The sequence below is a fragment of the Zea mays genome, chromosome 8 (genome assembly GCF_902167145.1).
Source record: "Zea mays cultivar B73 chromosome 8, Zm-B73-REFERENCE-NAM-5.0, whole genome shotgun sequence".
In the NCBI taxonomy this organism is placed as follows: domain Eukaryota; kingdom Viridiplantae; phylum Streptophyta; class Magnoliopsida; order Poales; family Poaceae; genus Zea; species Zea mays.
The window spans coordinates 30,680,168-30,699,293 of NC_050103.1; the positions used below are offsets into that span (position 1 = coordinate 30,680,168).

Genomic DNA, 19,126 nt, shown 5'->3' on the forward strand with positions numbered 1-19,126 from the left:
CCTTGAAAGCCGAGGAATGATGGGCAACCGACGAAGTTGCTTAGCTGCGACCTTCGTAACTACCAATTCACCCTCATCATTTGTCACCTCGACATATCTAGAAGCTTCGCAATGCTTACAACGGTCCAGCTTGTCATCCTCCTCAAAGAATAGCATGCAACTGTTGGGACACACGTCGATCTTCTCATATGTCATCCCAAGACCAGCCAACATCTTTGCGAAGTACATATTCTTTGGCAACTTATGATTCTCCGGGAGAACCTCGCCCATCAGTTGGACGATGTCGTTGTAAGCACTGTTTGAAATGTTGTGCTTTGACTTTATTGCCATTAGTCTTGTGAGAGTCCCAAGAACTGACATCTGAGTGTGCTCGTGCAGTCTCTCTTCTCCCACGGCGAGTAGCCGGAAGAATTCCTGAGCATCACGTGGAAGCTGCCCCGGCTCCTCAGCGTTCATTTCAACATCCCTACCAAGATCATGCAACATGTCGTCCATCCTATCATGATCGTCATCAAGTTCCACCTCCGCGTCAACATGTCTAATAGACTCTCCATGCCGGTACCATACAAGGTAGTTCGGCATAAACCCACTTTTGCAAAGGTGTTTCTCCATTTCTTCTATCTTCTGAGGCCACTTGTTCTCGCAGCGATTGCAAGGACAGTTCACTAGACGACTTGTTCTATCTTTGAAAGCGTGCTCAAGAAAAGCATTTGTTACACCCATCCATTCATTCGAATGTGCCCCATCCTTTCTCCACCCGTCATACATCACCCTCCGATCACCGTCCATTTCAAAGGCTAAACAAAAGACAAAGAACATCAACGATCGTCCGTGGCTTAGGTGAACTCCCTATTAGGCAAAGGCCCTAAACCCACCTAAGAGTGTAGGTCGATGCTTGTGATTTGTGACGTGTACCCTACGATTGCCACGAAATTTCGGCAGCATAACCCCGCTGCTCTCCAAGCACACGCCTAAACATGGTGTGTTGGAGAACAACTGGGTTATACAACCGAAATTTCGCGTCAATCGTAAGGCACATGTCACAAATCACAAGCATCGGCTTACACTCTCAGGCTGTCCAAAATACGTGGACAATTCCGGAACGGCGAACCTCACAAGCCAATGTGACGTTCGCCGTTCCCGAACGGGTGACGCATACGGTTCGCTACGGTTAACGATCACCGTCCATAATAAATAACTTAAACAAAAGACAAATAACATTCACGGTCGCCACGACACGCCGCACGCGAACGGCACGCCGCACGCGCACGGCCGCCACGGCACGCGCACGGCACGCGCATGGCACGCCACGGCCGCCATGAGCATCAAATATGTCGGGAAAGAAGGGAGACGGGGAGGCTCACCGCGGGGAACGACGACGACGTGGACGGACGGCGGGCACGGCGTGGACGGACGGCGGCCGTGGACGAACGGCGTGGACGGCGGGCACGGCGTGGACGAGTCTGCTCCTATGAACGGCGTGGACGAACGGCGAGCCACGCGCGGCGGCGCGGAGCGGCGAGGGCGCGCGCGGGCCACGAGCGGCGGCGCGGCGCGTGCGGTCAGGCGCGTGCCCCGGGGCGGCGCGTGGAGAGCGGGCGGGCGCGGGTGGCGGTGCGGCGAGGGAGGGCGGGCGCGGACGCTGGCGCGGCGATGGCGGACGGCGGCGCGGCGATGGTGGACGGGGGCACGGCTATGGTGGGCGGGCGGGAGGGCGGGTGTGCGGGCGGGCGCCGACGGCGGCGCGGCGCGTGGAGAGCGGGCGGTGTTGCGGCGAGGGAGGACGGGCGGGCGGGCGCCGACGGCGGCGCGGCGACGGAGGGCGGGCGGGCGGCGGCGCAAAGACGAGCGAGAGATTGACGAGCGAGAGAGAAGGTGCGCTGAGGCCGATTAACGGGCCTCTATTTTCGTCGGCCTCACTGAGGCCGACGAAAATAGTGGTCAGTTAATGCCTTATTTTCGTCGGCCGGGAGAAGGCCGACGAAAATAATTGACTTATGTTCGTCGGCCTAGCTATGACCGACGAAAATACACATTATTTTTGTCGGCCTCGGGGCCCACGAAAATATCGTTCCTATTTTCGTGGGCAGGACGACGAAAATACGTACTGGCCCACGAAAATAAGCCAAATTTTCGTCGGTCCCGAGGGCCGACGAAAATAACTATGTATTTTCGTGGGCCGACCGACGAAAATAGCCAGGCCCACGAAAATTTATGTGTTTCCTGTAGTGCTAGTCAGGCGTGGCTAGCTAATTTTGGCTAGTAAGGGATCTAATTTGGTGACTCGGATAGCTTGTCTAGTCAGGTAGCTAGTCTATCTGAGAGTTAATAGCTAAAATTTGGCTTGGCGAGCCATTTAGTTAGTTTGTTGGAGATGTTCTAATAAAAAGATGATATATGTGTATAAAAGTAAGAAGTAATATAAGGAAATAATAACTATTAGTGTTAGTTGCTTTTGCTCGAGTTATTAATATGTACGTATATGGATATATATCGATGGCCTTGCTGGCTGCATATATAGCGCTGCTTGTATTGCTGGAACCAGATCCGCTGCCTTACGGCAGCCTGCCGTGCGCTCGTCGATCTTCAAACCAACGGTGATCTGCTGTCCTCTCCCTCAGTAGTGTATGGAGCGGCCCACCGCCCAACAGAGTAATTTTGGCCCACTTCTTTTCTTCGTTTCTTATTTCTTTCATCTAGGAACACAGCGCAACGGAGGGAAAACCGTGGGAGGAAAAAGCAGCGGGAAAGGCTGCCTGTTTTGGCGCCAGATACAGAGAGACAGTGACAAAAGGAACCAACGGACAGGGCAAAAAGCACCAAATACAGAGAGACAACGACGAAGGGAACCAACTAACGGACAAGGCAAAAAGCTGAGAAGCAAAGATGGAGGAAGATGCGACCAACGGATCAAACATGTGAGATGCACCACTTTATTTTTATTCCTAATATCATGGTCCATTTGTTCCTTTCTTTTAAATTTTAGTTGTCTTTTTTAGGGAGAATGTGTTGCCCTGTTTGATTCCTCGTATTGGAATGAAATTCAGAAATCCAGATGAGGGCTCGAGATTTTGGTTAGCGTATAGTGGTCAAAAAGGTTTTGATGTTAGAAAAAGGTACTCAAATACAAGTAAGATTGATGGAAACGTCACGTCATGTAGATTTGTTTGTGCTAATCAAGGTCATCGAGGGAAAGATAAAAAGGGGTATGAAGTAAAGTGTCATCGAGCTGAAACTAGAACAGATTGTGAAGTGCGTATGGGACTTGTAAAAGATAAAGAGTTTGGTGGATACAAAGTTTATGATTTGAATTTAGAACACAACCATAACCTTCATTTGCCAGAAACATTCCACTTGATGGTGTCACAAAGGAAAATTTCAGATTTGCAAGCTTTTGAAATTGAAACAGCTGATGACTCGGGAATAGGACCAAAAGCATCACATGAATTAGCATGTCGCCAAGTGGGTGGGCCGCTTAATTTGAGTTACACCATTCGTGACCATAAAAACTATTTGCGTGGCAAGCGACAACGAGAGATGGTATATGGTCAAGCTGGAAGCATGCTCAAATATTTCCAGGATAAAATGGCAGAGAATCCGGCGTTCCAATATGCGACACAAATGGATGCTGAAGAGAAGATTGCAAATATATTTTGGGCTGATGCTAGAATGATTGCCGATTATATACACTTTGGTGACAGTGTTTCGTTTGACACTACTTTTGGGACGAATAGAGAGAGCCGGCCTTTCGGTGTCTTTGTTGGATTCAATCAGTTTAGACAAACTATAGTTTTTGGTGCTGCTCTAATGTATGATAAAACATTTGAGTCTTTCAAATGGCTCTTTGAGACTTTTCTACAAGCACATAGTGGAAAGCAACCCAAAACAATCTACACGGACCAAGATTATGCAATGGGAAAGGCGATTGAGCAAGTGTTTCAAGAGACATGGCATGGATTGTAACCGGGAGCCTCGGTGAAGATGTAGTCCTTGACGAGGAGTACATAGTAATCGGTAATCCTTTGGACCAAACAACAATATGTAGTTGCAACTTATTTAATAGAATTGGTATAATATGTGCTCATGCTTTGAAAGTTCTTGATTTAATGAATATCAAGTCATTGCCTACACAATATATATTGAAACGGTGGACACGACAAGCACGAAGTGGCACTATACAGGACAAGAATGGTAGAATTGTAATTGAGAATCCAAAGTTTGATGCAATGCGCCGTTACAGATATTTTTCTCAAAAACTTCTCAATTTGGCACATCGAGCAGCCTACTATCCAGAGTGCACCTCACTGATGGACAACACGATTGATCTTCTTGGTCAACAGATTGAAGACAAAATTAATATATGTAGTGGTCCTTCTAATGCTGAAAAGAATGCAACTCAGGTTGATATTGTTGTACCAAATGATACATTGAGTAATGCACAATTAAAGAAAAAAGAGGTCCGCATAAGAAGTTCAAAGAGACAAAAATTTGGGTGGGAAGGAAAGCACAAGGGGAGGAAAAAAGGACAAAGCAAAAATATATTGCATGTACAAGCACCGAAGGTATATCAAAATTCTGAACAAGTGAGTTCCATGTATATCTGATTTTTTTAGCATGTCATTCAGTATTTTAGTTCCATGTATATCTGATTTTTTTATAATTTGTTTCTTGCAAGGCACAAGAGGTAAAGGAAACAAGCAATCCAGCAAGTATTGACATTCAGTTCCATAAAAAATATAACACCATCAATTCTTTCACTCAACTGTTGACTGGAGCAAGCAGTGATGATCTAAAAACTGAAAATTTCTTTGAGCTGTGAAGCAAGTCAATGCTATTTTGTAGTTTATTGTTGTATCTTGTTATTGCTAACTGCAAGATAGATGGAGTGTTCAGTGAAAACAATATCAAGTGGATCAATACTTGTATTCACTTTCTTTCATATCCAGTTTAAACAATCTCAATCGCTATGAATTTTTGCTCTCTGCACTCTGTTTTATTGGCGCTGTGCTGATGGTGGTGTAGCCTACGGGAGCCACAGGACTGGAGAAAGAAATAAGGAAAAAGTGGGCCGAATTGGTTCTGTTGGGCTGCTCCATACGGTAAAGGAGAGGGCAGCAGATCACCGTTGGTTTGAAGATCGACGAGCGCACGGCAGGCTGCCGTAAGGCAGCGGATCTGGTTCCGTATTGCTTGGGGTCGTGGCAATTGGGCTTAATTTTTGGATGCATGCGACGTACGTACGTGCAGGTCAAGCAAAGGATCCGCGGATCGTCGGAGTATCTAGCTAGCTAGTTGTATAGTAATTAACACGGTTCCAACACTAGAGTACGTACAATGCATGGCCGGCCGGACACGTCACGTACGTATACCAATAATTAATGCAAACAGAATGTGGACACATTAGGAGCGGTACGGCCCGTAGGCTGCCGTCCAAACAGAATGCATGAAATGTATGCCACACATGCATGCATGCATGCATGCAAATGAATAAGTTCGTTGACCTTTTAGCTAGCTAGCTAGGCATCTTTACGCTAAACTTGCTTTCGAGTTTCTAAGCGTCGTATGCATGCATTCATTGCACTCCAGCTCCAGCACAAAATATATACGACGTAGATAAGGCAGTTATATTTAAAACAGGAAAGAAAATGATAATCACGGACCGAAAAATAACCAATCATTCCATCCGTTCTTTTTTATTATTTGTCGTGATTTAGTTTAAAAATTAACTAGAAGATTCAAGAAGAACGGATATGATATAGTAATAATTAGTTACAGACCTAAAAATAAATTAAATAAAAAAACATATACAAACACATAATCATGAGTTTATTCATATACCCACCGGTTGTGGTTGTGGAGGTAACAACGACAAGGACCCGATCGATCGAGCACAAATTAAATTAAGTATCCTTGTTTTTTTCTTCTTCGATCCTTGTGTAATATATATGCATGCATATATAATTAATATAGCATGCATGCAGGAGCCCAACAATATATATATATATATATATATATATATATATATATATATATATATATATATATATATATATATATATATATATATATAATCGAATGTTTTTTGTTGAATAACAACAATATGAATTTAACGTAGCATATACCATTCTTATTTCTGTTCGTGGACGTTGTTGGATGGTGATATGAGTCAGCTAGGCCGCGTAGTCGCAGTAGCCGTTGGTGCACTTGGTTCTGCACTTGACGCCGCACCCGCCGCAGTTCCTCTTATCGGTGAAGGTGTTGGCGCACTTCCCCTCGCAGCAGGTCTGCGCGAACTTGCACATCTTGTTGCAGTTGCCGCAGTGCTGGAAGCTGTGGTTGGTGTCGACGCATGCGCCCTGGCAGCACGTCGCGCCGGGGCTCCCGGGCGAGAGGCAGATGGACGGCGGCTTCTTGCTGCAGTCGTAGAACGACGACGGGAAGTCGACGCTGCTGCTGGCAAGGAAGCGACTTCTCCTGAGGGGAAGACGACCCGGCGGCGGCGTCGCCACCGTGGGCGGCGGGATGAGGATGAGGGCGAGGGCGAGGGCGAGCGCCATGAGAAAGACGGTGGCTCTTCTCATGGCGATCGACCGGTGGTCCGTCCAAGGAGGGCGGCACCGTACGTACCTGCAATAATATGCCTCGGCAGTTGCCTGTTCTATCGGAGGAGGAGGAGGAGGAATTGAAGGGAGGAGCGAGGCGAGTGCTTGCTTATACTACTAACTAAAAGGAAGCCATGCAATTGCAATGATTGATTTGCACGGCAAGAGCCTGGCTGGAGTGCAGGGCGGGAGTGTGCGGAGCAAGACTGCATGTGTAGCTGCTGCAATGCAAGCTACCGCGGCTCAGATGCGAGGCTCGAGAATTCCTTTGACCCCCAAATATATATATGCATGGCCCTAGCTTGCATTGCTAGCTCCCAAACACACATATATAACACGTACTATAAGTATAGATGGCCAATAGCGCCAGGCTAATCGGGCTAGCCTGGAGCACGGCACAGTCCGATGGATAGTGTCGTGTCTGGGCCGAGCACCGGGCACGCTGGGCCGGCACGGGCACGACCCGATTAGCCTCCAACCATGGTTAGCCCGCTCCGCTAATAACCTAAAACACATCACCCCCTCCCCCTTCGGGCCCCGCCTCGCCCGTTGTCTCTCGCCCTCCTTCTCTCCATCTGCGATTTGGGGGCGACCGGGCGATTTTGGGGGGCGATTCGCCGATTCGTCTCCACCGCCACCTCACCGTTCGACTCCGCCGCGGCCTCGCCTCCGGGTTCGAGCCTCCGTCCTCCGGTAGGGTCCTCCACCGCTCCCTCCACCTCTGGGCTCGGGCTTCCCCTCACCTAGTAGCTGCTTGGCTGATTGTCCGGTCACGGATTTGGTTGCGCTGTTACGGTAAGCTTTCGGTGTTCGTCTTCTTCTTCCTCTAGTCGACGTCTCCGACGAGTTCGAGACTTCTTAATCCGGTGCTTGTTCTTGTGATCTATGCTCGAACCCCGAACCCTAATCTACTATACTGCTTCTTGCTCTGTGATTGTACCCGTGAGGAACTGATCTGGTGCTCCGACTTTGGTAAGTGCTTGATCTGTTACCCTGGACAATGCTTCTGCTAATACCTCTGCTATGGTTTGTCGGCGTTTCGAACCCGAGGGGTCCCTGGACCGACGAGTAAATTGTCGCCGCGTGCCCCAGCCCAAATGGGTCGGCGCGAGACAGAGCGCGAAGGGGGAAAGAGGAGCCGGAGGGAGACATGCGTGAGAGGTGAAACCCGCTGCCTTCGTGTTTGTCCCGCGCATAGGTCGGGGGCGCTTGCAGTAGGGGGTTACAAGCGTCTACGCGGGAGGGAGTGAGCGGCCTTGCGCGAGCGCCGTCCCGTCCTTCTTCGCGCGGCCAACCCTCTGTAAGAGGGCCCTGGACCTTCCTTTTATAGGCGTAAGGAAAGGATCCAGGTGTACAATGGGGGGTGTAGCAGTGTGCTAACGTGTCTAGCGGAGGAGAGCTAGTGCCCTAAGTACATGCCATCGTGGCAGCCGGAGAGGTTTTGGCACCCGGTTCGTGTGGTGTCGTGGCCGTCGGAGGAGCGCTGGAGCCTGGCGGAAGGACAGCTGTCGGGGCTGTCGAGTCCTTGCTGACGTCTTCTTGCTTCCGTAAGGGGGCTGAGAGCTACCGTCGTCATAGAGTGTGCGGGGCGCCATCATTACTTGTTTAGCGGAGCGAGCTAGATGGGACGCCGGTCTTGTTCCCCGTAGCCTGAGTCAGCTTGGGGTAGGGTAATGATGGTGCCTCCTTTGACGTGGTCGGTCCGAGCCCTAGGTTGGGCGAGGTGGAGGCTCCTCCGAGGTCGAGGTCGAGCCTGTCTTCCAAGGCCGAGGTCGAGTCCGAGCCCCTGGGTCGGGCGAGGCGGAGACTGTCGGCTGAGGCCAGGGCTGAGTCCGAGCCCTGGGGTCGGGCGGAGCGGAGTTCGTCGTCTTCCGGGGCTGAGCCTGAGTCCGAGCCCTAGGGTCGGGCGAAGCGGAGTTCGTCGTCTTCCGGGGCTAAGCCCGAATCCGAGCCCTGGGGTCGGGCGAAGCGGAGTTCGTCGTCTTCCGGGGCTGAGCCCGAGTCTGAGCCCTGGGGTCGGGCGAAGCGGAGTTCGTCGTCTTCCGGGGCTGAGCCCGAGTCCGAGCCCTGGGGTCGGGCGAAGCGGAGTTTCCTATGACACCTGAAGCCAGACTTGGCTGCTGTCAGCCTCACTCTGTCGAGTGGCACAGCAGTCGGAGCGGCGCAGGCGGCGCTGTCCTCTTGTCAGACCGGTCAGTGGAGCGGCGAAGTGACTACGGTCACTTCGGCTCTGTCGACTGGAGGGCGCGCGTCAGGATAAAGGTGTCAGGCCACCTTTGCATTAAATGCCACTGCGATTCAGTCGGTTGGCGTGGCGACTTGGCCAAGGTTGCTTCTTGGCGAAGACTGGGCCTCGGGCGAGCCAAAGGTGTGCCCGTTGCTGGAGGGGGTCCTCGGGCGAGACGTAGATCCTCCGGGGTCGGCTGCCCTTGCCCGAGGCTGGGCTCGGGCAAGGCGTGATCGCGTCCCTCGAATGGACCGACCTTTGACTTAATCGTACCCATCAGGCCTTTGCAGCTTTGTGCTGATGGGGGTTACCAGCTGAGATTTAGGAGTCTTGAGGGTACCCCTAATTATGGTCCCCGACAGTAGCCCCCGAGCCTCGAAGGGAGTGTTAATACTCGCTTGGAGGCTTTTGTCGCACTTTTTTGCAAGGGGACCAGCCTTTCTCGGTTGCGTTTTGTTCCGGCGGGTGCGCGCGAGCGCACCCGCCGGGTGTAGCCCCCGAGGCCTCGGAGGAGTGGTTTGACTCCTTCGAGGTCTTAATGCATTTCGCAATGCTTCGGCCGGACTGGTTGTTCCCTCATGCAAGCTGGCCGTAGCCCGGGTGCACGGTCGAGTCCCAAGTTCTCGGGCTGGTATGTTGACGCTGTCAACGGTTTGGCCAGAGCCGGGTTCGCGAGAGCAGCCCCCGAGCCTCCGCACAGGGCGAGAGGACGGTCAGGGACAGACTCGACTTTTTTACATACGCCCCTGCGTCGCCTTTCCGCAAGGAGGAGGGGGGAAAGCGCCATGTTGCCCTCGGAGGGCGCCGAACATGGTGTCTCCAGTGAGCTGCTGACGGGTAATCCGAGTGGACGCCCGTGCCCCATTTGTTAGGGGTCGGCTAGAGGCCCGGAGGCGCGCTCCAAAAGTACCTGTGGGTGATCTGCCGGACCCGGTCCCCTTTTGACGGGGTCCGAGGGCTCGATGCCTCCCTCTGATGGGATTCCATTACAAGATCGTTCCCGCTGGTCTCAGAAATGTCCTAGGGTACCTCGGGAGCGTAGCCCGAGCCTTGGTTATGTATCGAACGTACCCAGGGTCATCCCTTGCTCTGCGTCTGAGGCGGCTGTGAACACTTCGAGGGCCAGCCTACGAACCCCTGATCAGTAGTGGGCGTGGTGCCCGAGTGGCATGAGGCGGCCGTTGAACCCTTCCGAGGGGCCGGCCTTCGAACCTCTGACCAGTAGTGGGCGCGGAGCCCAAGCGCTCTGAGGCGGCTGTTGAACCCCTCCGAGGGGCCAGCCTTTGAACCTCTGATCAGTAGGGAGGCTCGGGGCCTGTTTCCTTCGCGGAGAAGGATCCCTTTCGGGGTATCCCCCTTTCCCGGTCCCTGTTGTAAGAGAGAGAAAGAGGAAAAAGGAAAGGATACGAAATAGAATGACGTGGCGTACCTTTTTTGACGCGGTCATTATGGCGAAGGTGAAGCGTCGCTCGCTTCTCCTGCCAAAGGTGTCGCCTGTCCCGCCGCGGAGTTAATGCGACGGGGCGAGTGGTTCGCGGGGCAGCCATTGCGCGTGCGTGATCCATTCGAGGAACGGAACACGGGCACGCCGTCTTCAGGCCGTGGGAGAGGGTTCCCTTGTTGTCCCTAGATGGGACGTAAGCTTGGCTGACGACGTGACCGCTGCTTCCGCCCGCCTGCCACCGCCATTACTGCCGGCCCATTTTTGGTCGTATTGACCGTCGCGCCTGGCTGGCACTGTTGTGTCATACGCAGGGTTGCCTCGAGTCGCGGTACTGGTTCCGCAGTCGAGGAGGCGCGGTAGTGGCGCGAGTGGTGGTGCAGTTGCTCGCACGTAGCAACCGGCGCGCCGGTTGCGTGACGTGTGGGCCTGGGCCTCCATGCTAGGTGCGTTGGAAGTCGGAGGGTGCGCCCACTTGGTGCGGTTGCATGCCGTCTGCATGGTTGTCCGCCCTTTCACCCGCTGGTCTGGGCGATAGTGGAGGAATGCTTCTAATCGCTGGGCAGTTGCATGCACCGCGCGCGGCGGTTTGGCTTCTTCTGCCCAGGGCCAGCTTGCATGACGCGCGGGACCCAGCCCCCGTGCCGTAGGGGAGGACCTTGGAGCGTGTTGGAGGAGACTCAGCCCGCGATGGCTGAGGACGCAAGTGGGGAGAGTCGCCTTTAAAAGGAGGGTGATCCCCTTGAAAGGCGACCATGTCTTTGCGCCCCCTTATGCATCGCGTCTTCCCTCCTTCCGAGCCCCCGGACGGGGAACTCCCGCAATCCTTCCGCCTTGTCGTTGGAGGAACGCAACTTCGTGGAAGTTGGTACCTTTCAGCCATCGTTCGGCTTCAAGGATTTTCATCAGGCAGCCAGGCTGCACCCCCTCACCGGTGGTCACCCAAGACGGTGACCACCAGCCCCTGGGTGGGGAGAAGCAAGCCGGGATGCGGCCTCTGCCCCTCCCTCAGCTTCAAGGTTGTTCATCATCAGTGTTGGGGAGGGGAGTGCGCCGAGTTGGGGTCGGTCCCTGCGCGGGCGGCGGCCCGCTCCTTCCCTCAGTGATCGGGGGAAGGGCGTTCGCCGTTCGTGGCGCTGGCAGCTGCCGCGTGCCCGGCTCTCTGACCCGAGTGGCTTCGGAGCTGCTTCCGGCGCCGCCTTCCGCCACTGCAGCCGGAAGAGGTTTCTCCGCCGACGAGATGGCCGGTGCCGCCCACGGACTGACCTCCAACTCTATGGCCTTCTGCTCGTCCTTGCCTCTCGAGTGAGGGCATGGGCGAGGGCCTTACGGCAGCAGCATCCGCCCTGAGGTCATCGCTGCTATTGTTCGGCCCCCCAGAGCAGAAGTCGTCGTCGTCGCTGCTGCTGGAGCGGGCGACAGCGAGCCATCCGTCGGCCTTCTGTTGCTCCGCAGGCCTCCCAATCATGTGGGGTTGTTCGTACCCACGGAGGTGGAACCGGAGTTCCATTTGTAATGGCACCTTGAGTGCCGGTGTTTTGTTCATTGCGGCTGTCGGGGCCTGAACATGTATGTTTTTTTGGCACGGAGCCGTGTTTTTTCCTCATTTCGAGCACTAAGACTCGCCTGTTGGCTATCTGAACCGCTTCACCAGGCGTGAGTTGCCTCGTGCAAAGGTGATGAGTGAGGTATCCGTATCCCGGAGGCATAGGAGTCCCTCGGCTCGGTCGGCCTTGCTGTCCGAGGCTTCTCTTGCTTAGTTAAATGAAACCTCGGCCGCTCTTCGATGAGCCGAAGCCGGAGGCAGCGGTGTCGGCACGGACAGAGGCTGAGTTGGCTCGAAAAGAAGACTTGGTCGGCTAGAGCCTGGCCAGGTCGTTTACTGGTGGGACCGACGCCAGAGTTGAGTTGTCGAGGCCGCAAGCCGAGCCGATGTCCTCGGGGGACAGCTGGCTGAGGCTTCGGGGTGACCAGCCCGAGCCGTCTGCTCGAGCCGGATTCCTAGAGAAGGCCCTGGCAGCGATGGCCCGAGCGTGGTGCTGATGTCGTCCTTCGGAGTGGAGATCCTCCGACCGCGTCGCCGTCCGAGGCTAGGTCGGACCTCGCCGAAGGTGTAGTTGCCGCCGAGGGTGCTGCTGCTCCCTTCAACTGTCAAGATCCGAGCCTGCAGGATCGGATCATCTTGTAGTGCGTGTATGTTTTCTGCGGCCGCCGAGGCCCAAACACACTGTCGTCGTGTTGTAAAGCTGTGTTTCTTTTCCTCTTGTTTCGAGTATCCGGACTTATTTGTCAGTAACAGAATTGTTCGTCCGAGCGAGAGTTACTTTTCACGGAAGGTGATGAGTGAGGTATCCGTATCCTGGAGGCGTAGGAATCCCTTGGCTCGGTTGGCCTTGCCGCTTATGTGCACTCTTGCTCGTCCATAGGGTTCTGTCACCGACGTAGTCGAGAAGGCCTGAAAAATCGTTTCGACAGAGGAGTTTTCGAGCGTGAAGACTTGTTCGATCCACAGAATCACTTATCCGAGCGTGAGTTACTTATCACAGAAGGCGATGAGTGAGGTATCCGTATCCCGGAGGCGTAGGAGTCCCTCGGCTCGGTCAGCCTTGGCTGCTTACATGTACTCCGTCGTTTTCAGGATCCACTTTCGAAGTAGTCGAAAAGCACGAAAGACATTCTGGCAGAAAAGATCTTTTTCCGAGGAAAATATTGACGCAGAGGGGGTTTCCCCCTTTTAGCCCCCGAGGGAGGGTCGGGCTTTGCCGAGGCAAGGCTGACCCTTCCTTGATGACTAAACTTTGCGTGTGAACGAGGTATACGAACAACTTGAAAGCATCTTAAGGGTAGAAGCGACGTAGTTGTCGGATGTTCCAAGTGTTGCTGTAGACCTCGCCTTGACTGTTGGCCAGCTTGTACGTCCCGGGCTTCAGAACTTTGGCGATGACGAAAGGCCCTTCCCAGGGAGGCGTGAGCTTGTGCCGCCCTCGAGCGTCTTGTCGCAGCCGAAGCACCAGGTCGCCCACCTAGAGGTCTCGGGACCGAACCCCTCGGGCGTGGTAGCGTCGCAGGGACTGCTGGTACCGCGCCGAGTGTAGTAAGGCCATGTCCCGAGCCTCTTCCAGCTGGTCGAGTGAGTCTTCTCGATTAGATTGATTGCTTTGGTCGGCGTAGTCCCTCGTCCTCGGGGAATCGTATTCTAAGTCTGTGGGCAAGATGGCCTCGGCCCCATAGACTAGAAAGAACGGTGTGAAGCCCATGGCTCGGCTCGGCATCATCCTCAGACTCCAGACCACAGAGGGGAGTTCCTTCATCCATCGCTTGCCGAACTTGTTGAGGTCGTTGTAGATCCGAGGCTTGAGTCCTTGTAGAATCATGTCGTTGGCACACTCTACTTGCCCATTCGTCATGGGGTGAGCCACGGCGGCCCAGTCCACCCGGATGTGGTGATCCTCGCAGAAGTCCAGGAACTTTCTGCCGGTGAACTGGGTGCCATTGTCGGTGATGATGGAGTTTGGGACCCCAAAGCGATGGATGATGTTGGTGAAGAACGTCACCGCCTGTTCGGACCTGATGCTGTTTAGGGGTCGGACCTCGATCCACTTGGAGAATTTGTCGATGGCGACCAACAGGTGCGTGTAGCCCCCGGGTGCCTTCTGCAAGGGGTCTACTAGGTCCAGACCCCACACAGCAAATGGCCAGGTGATGGGTATGGTCTGCAGGGCCTGAGCAGGCAGGTGGGTCTGCCTTGCGTAGAACTGACACCCTTCGTAGGTGCGGACGATTCTAGTGGCATCGGCCACCGCCGTCAGCCAGTAGAAACCTTGTCGGAAAGCGTTTCCAACCAGGGCTCGAGGTGCTGCGTGATGGCCGCAAGCCCCCGAGTGTATCTCTTGTAGGAGCTCCTGGCCTTCGGCGATGGAAATGCATCACTGGAGGATGCCCGAGGGGCTGCGGTGGTAGAGCTCCTTCCCATCTCCAAGCAAGACGAACGACTTGGTGCGTCGCGCCAACCACCGAGCTTCGGCTCGGTCGAGGGGTAGCTCTCCTCGGTGGAGATATTGCAGGTACGGGGTCTGCCAGTTTCGATTAGGCGTGACCCCGCTCCGCTCCTCCTCAATGCACAGTGCCTCACCCTCGGGGGCCGAGGGTGTCTCGGGCTAAGCCGAGGGTGCCTCGGGTTGAGCCGAGGGTACCTCGGACTGAGCCGAGGGTGCCTCGGGCTGGGCCGAGGCCTTCTCGGGCTCGGGCGTGTTGTCGGTCTTGACGGAGGGTTGATTTAGGTCTCGGGAGAAGACGTCCGGGGGAACCGTTGTTCGCCCCGAGGCTATTTTAGCTAGCTCGTCCGCAGTCTCGTTGTGGCGTTGGGCGATGTGGTTGAACTCGAGCCCGTAGAACTTGTTTTCCAGGCGCCGAACCTCATCGCAGTAGGCCTCCATCTTCGGGTCGTGGCAGTGGGAGTTCTTCATGACTTGGTCGATGACGAGCTGCGAGTCACCGCGAGCGTCGAGGCATCGGACCCCCAGCTCGATGGCGATGCGCAACCCGTTGACCAGGGCCTCATACTCAGCCACATTGTTGGACGCCGGGAAGTGGAGGTGTAGCACGTAGCGCAGGTGCTTCTCGAGGGGCGAGATGAAGAGCAGGCATGCGCCTGCCCCTGTCTTCATCAGCGACTCGTCGAAAAACATGGTCCAGAGTTCCGGTTGGATCGGAGCTGTTGGGAGCTGGGTGTCGACCCATTCAGCCACAAAGTCCGCCAAGACCTGGGACTTGATGGCCTTCCAAGGGGCGAACGAGATCATCTCGCCCATGATTTCCACCGCCCACTTTGCAATTCTACCCGAGGCCTCTCGGCACTGGATGATCTCCCCCAGGGGGAAGGATGACACCACAGTTACCGGATGAGACTCGAAGTAGTGTCGCAACTTCCGCCGCGTTAGGATCACCACGTACAGCAGCTTCTGAATTTGTGGGTAGCGGATCTTGGTCTCGGACAGTACTTCACTGATGAAGTAGACTGGCCTCTGGACGGGCGATGCATACCCCTTTTCTCGTCTCTCAACCACAATCGCGGTGCTAACCACATGAGTGGTCGCGGCGACGTAGATCAAGAGGGCTTCTCCGGCAACGGGGGGCACCAAGATGGGCGTGTTCGTGAGGAGCGCCTTCAGGTTCCCGAGGGCTTCCTCGGCCTCAGGGGTCCAAGTGAAGCACTCGGTCTTCCTTAAGAGGTGGTACAGAGGCAGGCCTCTTTTGCCGAGGCGCGAGATGAAATGGCTCAGAGCCGCAAGGCATCCCGTGACTCTTTGTATGCCTTTCAAGTCCTTGATGGGCCCCATGCTGGTGATGGCCGCGATCTTCTCCGGGTTGGCCTCGATGCCCCGCTCGGAGACGATGAACCCCAAGAGCATGCCTCGAGGAACCCCGAAGACACATTTCTCGGGATTGAGCTTCACGCCTTTCGCCTTGAGACATCGGAATGTCGCTTCAAGGTCGGAAAGGAGGTCAGAGGCTTTCCTTGTCTTGACTATGATGTCATCGACATAGGCCTCGACCGTTCGACCAATGTGTTCGCCGAACACATGGTTCATGCACCGTTGGTACGTTGCACCCGCATTCCTCAAACCAAACGGCATGGTAACATAGCAGTACATGTCGAAGGGTGTGATGAAAGAAGTCGCGAGCTGGTCGGACTCTTTCATCCTGATCTGGTGATACCCCGAGTAGGCATCGAGGAAAGACAGGGTTTCGCACCCAGCGGTGGAATCCACGATTTGATCGATGCGAGGCAGAGGGTAGGGAGCTTTCGGACATGCTTTGTTCAGACCAGTGTAGTCTACACACATCCGCCATTTCCCTCCTTTCTTTCTCACAAGCACAGGGTTGGCGAGCCATTCGGGATGGAATACCTCTTTGATGAACCCTGCCGCCATTAGCTTGTGGATCTCCTCGCCAACGGCTCTACGCTTTTCTTCGTCGAATCGGCGCAGAGGCTGCTTTACGGGTCGGGCTCCAGCTCGGATATCCAGCGAGTGCTCGGCGACATCCCTCGGTATGTCGGGCATGTCCGAGGGACTCCACGCGAAAATGTCGGCGTTTGCGTGGAGAAAGTCGACGAGCACTGCTTCCTATTTGGGATCGAGTTTGGAGCCGATCCGGATCTGCTTGGAGGCGTCGTTGCTGGGGTCGAGAGGGACGGATTTAACCGTCTCCGCTGGCTCGAAGTTGCCGGCGTGGCGCTTCGCGTCTGGTGCCTCCTTAGAGAGGCTCTTCAGGTCGGCGATGAGGGCCTCGGATTCGGCGAGGGCCTCGGCGTACTCCACGCACTCCACATCACATTCGTACGCGTGTCGGTACGTGGGGCCGACGGTGATGACCCCATTGGGGCCCGGCATCTTGAGCTTGAGGTATGTGTAGTTGGGGACGGCCATGAACTTGGCGTAGCAGGGCCTCCCCAGTACTGCGTGGTAGGTTCCTCGGAACCCGACCACCTTGAACGTGAGGGTCTCCCTTCGGAAGTTGGAGGGTGTCCCAAAGCAGACGGGTAGATCGAGTCGTCCGAGGGGCTGGACGCGCTTCCCGGGGATGATCCCGTGGAAAGGCGCAGCGCCTGCTCGGACCAAGGTCAGATTGATCTGCAGGAGCCCGAGGGTCTCGGCGTAGATGATGTTGAGGTTGCTGCCTCCGTCCATGCATGAGGACCTTGGTGAGCCTGACATTGCCGATGACGGGGTCGACAACGAGCGGGTATTTCCCCGGGCTCGGCACGCGGTCGGGGTGGTCGTCTTGGTCGAAGGTGATGGGCTTGTCGGACCAGTCTAGGTAGACTGGTGCCGCCACCTTTACCGAACAGACCTCCCGACGCTCCTGCTTGCGGTGCCGAGCCGAGGCATTCGCCATTTGCCCACCGTAGATCATGAAGCAGTCATGGACCTCGGGGAACTCTCCTGCCTGGTGATCTTCCTTCTTATTGTCGTCGCGAGCCCTGCCACCCTCCGCGGGTGGCCCGACCTTGTGAAAGTGGCGCCGGAGCATGGCGCACTCCTCAAGGGTGTGCTTGACAGGCCCCTGATGATAGGGGCATGGCTCCTTGAGCATCTTGTCGAAGAGGTTGGCACCTCTGGGAGGTTTCCGAGGGTTCTTGTACTCGGCGGCGGCGACAAGGTCCGTGTTGGCGGCTTCGTGTTTCGCTTGCGACTTCTTCTTGCCTTTCTTCTTGGCGCCGCGCTGAGTTGACGCCTCGGGGACATCTTCCGGTGGGCGGCCCTGGGGCTGCTTGTCCTTCCGGAAGATGGCCTCAACCGCCTCCTGGCCAGAGGCGAACTTGGTGGCGATGTCCATCAGCTCGCTCGCCCTGGTGGGGGTCTTGCGACCCAGCTTGCTCACCAGGTCGCGGTAGGTGATGCCGGCGAGGAACGCGCCGATGACATCTGAATCGGTGATGTTGGGCAGCTCGGTGCGCTGCTTCGAGAATCGCCGGATGTAGTCCCGGAGAGACTCTCCCGGCTGCTGGCGGCAACTTCGGAGATCCCAGGAGTTTCCAGGGCGCACGTACGTGTCCTGGAAACTGCCGGCGAAGGCTTGGACCAGGTCGTCCCAGTTGGAGATCTGCCCCGGAGGCAGGTGCTCCAGCCAGGCGCGAGCGGTGTCGGAAAGGAACAGGGGGAGGTTGCGGATGATGAGGTTGTCATCGTCCGTTCCACCCAGCTGGCAGGCCAGCCGGTAGTCTGCGAGCCACAGTTCCCGTCTCGTCTCCCCCGAGTACTTTGTGATAGTAGTCGAGGCTCGGAACCGGGTCGGGAATGGCGCCCGTCGTATGGCGTGGCTGAAAGCCTGCGGACCGGGTGGCTCGGGCGAGGGACTCCGATTCTCCCCATTGTCGTAGCGTCCCCCACGCCTGGGGTGGTAGCCTCGGCGCACCCTCTCGTCGAGGTGGGCCCGACGGTTGCGGTGATGGTGCTCATCGCCAAGGCGACCCGGGGCCGCAGGCGCTGCGTTGCGCGTGCGCCCGGTGTGGACCGAGGCTTCCCGCATGAATCGGGAAGTCGCGGCGCGATGTTTCGAGGGGTACCCCTGCCTTCGGGAGGTGGAGCTTTCGGCCCGTCGGACCGCGGCGTCCTCCAGGAGATTCTTGAGCTCTCGCTGGATACGCCGCCCCTCGGTGGTTGATGGCTCCGGCATCGCGCGGAGAAGTATTGCCGCTGCAGCCAGGTTCTAGCCGACCCCACTGGAAACCGGTGGCGGCCTTACCCTGACATCGTTGGCGACGTGGTGCTGGATGCCCTGGGGTAGATGACGTACTTCTCCGGCCAGAGGTTGTCCCGCCCAGTCCTGCCCATTGTCCCGGCGGAACGGCTCAAGTGTTCCTGCTCCCTCGTCGAGCCTGGCCTGCATCTCGCGGATTTGCTCGAGCTGTGGGTCATGACCCCCCGCTGGGATGGGGACCACAGCTAGCTCCCGAAGGATGTCAACGTGAGGTGCAGGCCTAGGGAGGTCACCGTTCTCCGGCGTACCAAGATGGTTGCCTTCGTCGGGGCCCCCTAGATCGACGTGGAAACATTCACGACTTGAGCCGCAGTCCTCGTCGCCGAGGATGCGGCTACCGTCGGAACAGTCGGAAATGCAGTAGTCGCACGCGGTCATAAAGTCCCGCATGGCACTGGGGTTACCAAGTCCGGAGAAATCCCAACTAAAGTCGGGCTCGTCATCTTCCTCGGACCCCGGGGGCCGTAGATCGAGACGGTCGTTAGCCGGTCCCAAGGTGACCGCATACGATACCCCAGAGGGTTTGGACTCGCCTCTATGAGAGTGTCCACCAAAGCGAAGTCGCTTGGTGGGTTGAGGCTGAATCCAAAA

General features: G+C 55.7%; 2 protein-coding genes across 2 annotated transcripts; one reads left to right on the forward strand and one right to left on the reverse strand.

Annotated features, from left to right (window-relative positions):
• The first annotated feature begins 2,735 nt into the window (after positions 1–2,735).
• LOC103635025 (protein FAR1-RELATED SEQUENCE 5-like) lies at positions 2,736–5,646 on the forward strand. The gene is made up of 4 exons (XM_023300872.2): positions 2,736–2,918; positions 3,000–3,694; positions 4,096–4,562; positions 4,676–5,646. Exons 1-4 carry the CDS (start codon positions 2,887–2,889, stop codon positions 4,817–4,819), a joined length of 1,338 nt encoding a protein of 445 aa, XP_023156640.2. The 5' UTR covers positions 2,736–2,886; the 3' UTR covers positions 4,820–5,646.
• A 159-nt stretch (positions 5,647–5,805) lies between these two features.
• Positions 5,806–6,847, reverse strand: LOC103635026 (Stigma-specific STIG1-like protein 4). The gene has a single exon (XM_020542569.2). It carries the CDS (start codon positions 6,579–6,581, stop codon positions 6,171–6,173), a length of 411 nt encoding a protein of 136 aa, XP_020398158.1. The 5' UTR covers positions 6,582–6,847; the 3' UTR covers positions 5,806–6,170.
• Positions 6,848–19,126: the final 12,279 nt, after the last annotated feature.

Coding starts and splice junctions, on each gene's coding strand:
- LOC103635025 (XM_023300872.2), top strand. CDS start 2,887: ATGGAGGAAGATGCGACCAACGGATCAAACAT. Junction 2,919..2,999: donor GCGACCAACGGATCAAACAT/GTGAGATGCACC, acceptor TGTCTTTTTTAG/GGAGAATGTGTTGCCCTGTT. Junction 3,695..4,095: donor TGCCGATTATATACACTTTG/GTGACAGTGTTT, acceptor ATGCTTTGAAAG/TTCTTGATTTAATGAATATC.
- LOC103635026 (XM_020542569.2), bottom strand. CDS start 6,581: ATGAGAAGAGCCACCGTCTTTCTCATGGCGCTCGCCCTCGCCCTCGCC.